Below are 4,891 nucleotides of genomic sequence, written 5' to 3'. Positions count from 1 at the left end.
TGTCTGGCCAAATACCCCTTAAACCCCAACATGGACACAAATGTAAAACAATAGAAGGAAATGATAGGAAGGGGTTGCTACTGGAACTGAAAAGCTATAAGCAAGGCAGACAGAAAGGTGGTGTATATGCTGTACAGCAGGCCCACTGGGTAAACAGAAGCAGACTGGGTCTGTGTGTTTATATTCATGACATCTGCCTCCCTCTCACTCTCTCAAACCTCTTCCACTTCTCTGAGGCTTGGACAAACAGTAGCTAGTGCTTTCACTGCTGCCCACACAGCTGCCCACACATTACTGTTGCTGTATTACTCTTCTCTCTGGGCAAGCTAACTGTACTGCTGGGGATGACTATTATAGGGCTGTTCACTTCAAAAAAAAGTTGGGCAGGGAGAGTTGTAGCTTGCAGCTGTGTCATCGTTTAGCCATTAAACCATAGTGGCTACCCCCTGTTTGATTCCAATTCCATCGTTGACTTTGTTCTTCTCATTAATGTCTGACCACTGGGACTTTGACTGACCCAGCAGCACAGGAGATTCTGTCTTAGTTGTGTTCTTATCCATAGAGGATGTTGGTGGGGATCCTGGTTCTGCTCTACCTGGTGGGGGCACCAGCCCTAGCACAAACCCTCTGCCAGCCTAGTAAGTTACTCAGATTGATCTAAAGAAGACGCTTATGTCCTCACAATTTCTACTTGTTTTTTGCTTTTGTGTTTGGTTGGTTGTCATTCTTTAGTTTATATTAGTGTTACAAAATGTTATGTTTACAATCTCTTATTGTGTCCCTGAATGTTTCTTTTATCTAGTTCGCCAAATATCTATAGTTTAATGTAGGGAGAGAGAGACTGTGCAATACTTGTCAGCTGATCAGAGTTTTCTCGAGGAAGACGTTCACGTGAATGAGTATGGTTATAATGATTTTTTTCATGATTTAAATGGTGTTTGATGCTGTTCTGTTGTTTATGCATTGTCATGTACTACGCAGAGGTTTCTAGTTCAACAGTGAATGTTTGAGTGGACACACAGTAAATACTGTATGGTTGTACAGATAGTTCTTTATCAGGACGGTTTGAGGAACACTTTGTGAGGGATGTCCTATTTCCTGTTTCATTGTCGTGTTTCTTTTTTTGTTGGACTATTTTTTACCTATCAACCCATGTGATTCAAGCCCACAGGTTTGTGTCCTCTAAAAGAAAGTGTGTTCTTGTACACTCATGGTGAATCCAAAGATTATTCAAATGTGTTTAAGACAGGGGTGAGAATCACTCATCAAGATAAGTCTTATTCTGTCTGTAGATGCATCAAATGGCTACAAAGTGCGAATCAGCATCAGAACTGCTTTGGGAAATCAGGCCGTACGTACTATACTTACAAGTGTTCTCTCACATCATGGGTCCGATATGAAAAGTTTTAAATACAATATTTAGAACTACATTGTGCAGGGTGATGAAATGTCCTTTTTTTGTCTGCAGTATGAATGGAATGAGAATGAAATGTTCCTTTTCCGAGCAACTATGGCCTTTGCCATGAGGAGGTACTACAAAACAGAAACTTACAAGTAAGAAAATCTACAGTTCCCTAAACTTGTGCCATATATTAAAACTGAAATCAAAGCACAGTGTTGTACAGCATAATGTTTTTTCCACTTCCTGCAAAGATGAATTTCCAGCATACCTGTGTGCATATTTTATGACTTCTGTTCAAGTCAATAAAAATGTATTCCTGGTGTGTTGGTGTAATGCTGACAACATGGCATTTATGGCATTATGATGTTTGTGGGACTTTTCCAGAGTCGACAACATTATCGTGTGTAATCAGACTCTGAGGGTGTCCTTCTGGTTTGTGGTGATATCACCAGAAAACCCCACCATGCTTATTCCTAAGGCAGATGTGGAGAAAGCTGTGAGGTAATTTCTTGGTCTACTTTAAAAGGAAAATATCCTGGTATACACCTGTAGATGAACTGAACTCTGAAGTAAAAAGGTGAACGTAAATAGCCACCTGAGTATTTGATAGATAAAACAGAAAGTAGATATTATGCTTACAATCTGAACCACAAGGCAAGCGGTATTTACACAGATTCAGAGACCTGTAAAAGGTGAGATTTACCAATTGGACTTAAAGTAACCCATTCCATGTTTTTTAAAGTTGTACCAGGCAAGTCAGTTCAGAACAAATTCTTATTTTCAATGACAGCCTAGGAGCAGTGGGTTAACTGCCTTGTTCAAGGGCAGAACGACAGATTTGTACCTTGTCAAGTCGGGGATTTGAACTTGCAACCTTTCTGTTACTATCCCAGCGCTCTAACCACTACGCTACCCTGCCGTCCCATGTCTAATAGCATGTCAAGGCATCGCATCAACAACGCCTTCCTCCTGACAGATAGGACTCTGGAGTTTCTGGGCATCCACCCCACACTGGCAGTGCCAGTCAACCCTGACACCCCTCCCTGGCTCATCATGTTTGGAGTGGTCATAGGGGCTGTGTTTGCTGGAATCATCGCCCTGCTCGTATCCTCTCTGCTTCAAAAGAGACAGTGAGTCCACCCTTTGACAATACTTCTGTCTCTCTGTTGATAATGCTGTGTTTTGTTATTGAACTATGGCTTATTCTAACCCAGGAAAGAGAAAGGGATGATGGAGGATGGACAGGATGAAGATGACAGGCAGATGAAAGGGGTGGAGAATGGCAACATCCTGGACGGCATCTACAACAGAGGATTCACAGATGACGATCGCTTCACAAAGCTGTAAAGGCTTCCCCTGTAAAATGCTACCGAGCAAGCACAGGATGGGCCAAGAGACATTAAAAACCATTACAAATAGACTTTTATGCACTGTGTCTACAGTTTAAAACTGCATTTGCTGTTTATTTTGGTTGTGTTTAAAACGATTTTGTGCCCAATAGAAATAAATGATAAATAATGTATTGTGTCATTTTGGAGTCACTTTTATTGTAAATAAGAATAGAATATATTTTTAAACACTTCTACATTCATGTGGATGCGACCATTTATATTGGGCACAAAATAATATGAAAGACAACCAAAACAAACAGCAAATGCATTCAACAAGTTTGTAAAGTCACAAGCTTGATGTAATCATTGCATGCTAGGAATATGGGACCAAAAACTAAACTTTGGACTATCTTTAATAATACACATACGTATAGGTGAATTTGTCCCAATACTTTTGGTCCCCTAAAATGGGGGCGACTATGTACAAAAAGTGCTGTAATTTCTAAATTGATCACCCAAAAGTGATGTAAATACCCACAAATTAAAGCTGACATTCTGCACTAACCTTCTGCACTATCCACATAGTCATTTTATCATTTCAAATCCAAAGTGCTGGAGTAAAGAGCCAAAACAACCACAAATGTGTCACTGTCCCAATACCTTTGGAGCTCACTGTAAGTAAAAAAAAACTGCTTTTGAGATATGCTATAGCAAACACAACACCTTTCAGTTCTGTTTTATCCATGGCTTTAGTTAAGCATTTCTGCAAACCGAGTAGGTGGCATCTGGTCAACAATTTTAATGTATATTTCAAAATAATGGTCAAATAATAGAATCCCTTAATAAACAGTGATCTTGTTCATTTAGAAATCTCGAGTACTTCTTATCAATCACAAATCTGAAAATAATGAAAACGTAGCAACAGAGAGGCACAAATATATCCGAGAGGGAGGAGAACCACCATGATAATTGATTTACATGTAACTAAGAAATTATTGATGTATAATGTCTTCGCTAGCTCCAGCATCTAGTTAAGCGTTAACCACCTATTGAAGTTGTTTACTGCTTTGTTTTGCACAATGTGATCAAATGAAGAAGAACACCAGAACAGATGGGTTTAAATGTCAAATATGTACATTTCCAGTCATTGTTTTAAAGAGCACCCATTTTGATTTTATACTGTTTGTTATGAAAATCTATTGTGTGAATCAGAGGAAATACAAATAAACTGTCATTTAGATATGTCTCTTCCTTGGCTATTGCGGAATCTCTCTTTCAACCTCTCTAGTCTGTTGAGATTAAAACAGGTTAAACATCATTAAGGACTACCTCTTTATTCAGCTACAGCACATGGAGAATGATTAAAGGCAAAGGGGGATACCTCGTCCGTTGTAAAACGGAATGCCTTCAACTGAAATGTGTCTTCCAAAAGTTAACCCAACCCCTCTGAATCAGAGAGGTGCTGGGGGCTGCCATAAATTGATATCCACGTCTCCGGTGCCTGGGGAACAGTGGGTTAACTGCCTTGCTCAGTGGCAGAATGACAGATTTTTACCTTGTCATGGACACACGATGGAACACAGAAACACATTTAGTCAGTGGCTGCAATTACACATGCATATGTGGTAGATGAGGTGTCAAATGTAACACGATTTGAATTTGACACGCTGTTCTAAACCAGTTCCTCAGCAATAATTAAATGGCTAAATGGGTGGCTCTTATCTTCCTTAATTAAATATCTCTGATGGGTAGGTCTTCTACCAGTTCCAGCTCTGGGTCCTTTTATTTATTTTGATCAAATGTAGCATCACAATCAGCAACTCTAATGCAGCTGGCAACAAACTCAAGTGTGCTGTTCAAGTAACTTTGATCCCTCACCAGAAAGGACAACATGTTACAAAGGGAAAGCTTCTGTGGTTAATTGATTTGAGAACACCAAAACAACCACATTGGAAAGTGACAGTGTAAGCTAGCTAGTCCTACAATTTTGATGATTCAATACATTTGAGGATCGTTATTAGAAAAACCAGAGCAGAAAAGAAGACTGTCACAGCTAATGTAGTGTCTCACTAACTGTCATGTGTTTCGGTCTGTTTCTGTACCTGTCATCCTCCATCTCATCTGCTTTGTTTTTGTTTTCTCCCTATCTCAGATTATA

The 4,891-nt window shown here is 39.6% G+C and overlaps 1 protein-coding gene across 1 annotated transcript; it reads left to right on the top strand.

Moving 5' to 3' along the window:
* Window positions 1-370: 370 nt before the first annotated feature.
* LOC135555116 (collectrin-like) lies at window positions 371-3,889 on the top strand. The gene is made up of 6 exons (XM_064987475.1): window positions 371-638; window positions 1,293-1,351; window positions 1,469-1,554; window positions 1,787-1,903; window positions 2,338-2,532; window positions 2,617-3,889. Exons 1-6 carry the CDS (start codon window positions 566-568, stop codon window positions 2,747-2,749), a joined length of 663 nt encoding a protein of 220 aa, XP_064843547.1. The 5' UTR covers window positions 371-565; the 3' UTR covers window positions 2,750-3,889.
* Window positions 3,890-4,891: the final 1,002 nt, after the last annotated feature.

Source organism: Oncorhynchus masou, chromosome 15, assembly GCF_036934945.1.
Source record: "Oncorhynchus masou masou isolate Uvic2021 chromosome 15, UVic_Omas_1.1, whole genome shotgun sequence".
Taxonomy (NCBI): Eukaryota; Metazoa; Chordata; class Actinopteri; order Salmoniformes; family Salmonidae; genus Oncorhynchus; species Oncorhynchus masou.
Note: the sequence above shows the minus strand (reverse complement) of the source record. Positions and strands in the feature narration are given on the sequence as shown.

Bases quoted from the DNA above. Each gene is read 5' to 3' on its own strand.
- LOC135555116 (XM_064987475.1), top strand. From the start codon at position 566: ATGTTGGTGGGGATCCTGGTTCTGCTCTACCTGGTGGGGGCACCAGCC. The intron at 1,352-1,468 runs GTACGTACTATA...TTTTGTCTGCAG, and splicing joins CTGCTTTGGGAAATCAGGCC to TATGAATGGAATGAGAATGA. The intron at 2,533-2,616 runs GTGAGTCCACCC...ATTCTAACCCAG, and splicing joins TCTCTGCTTCAAAAGAGACA to GAAAGAGAAAGGGATGATGG.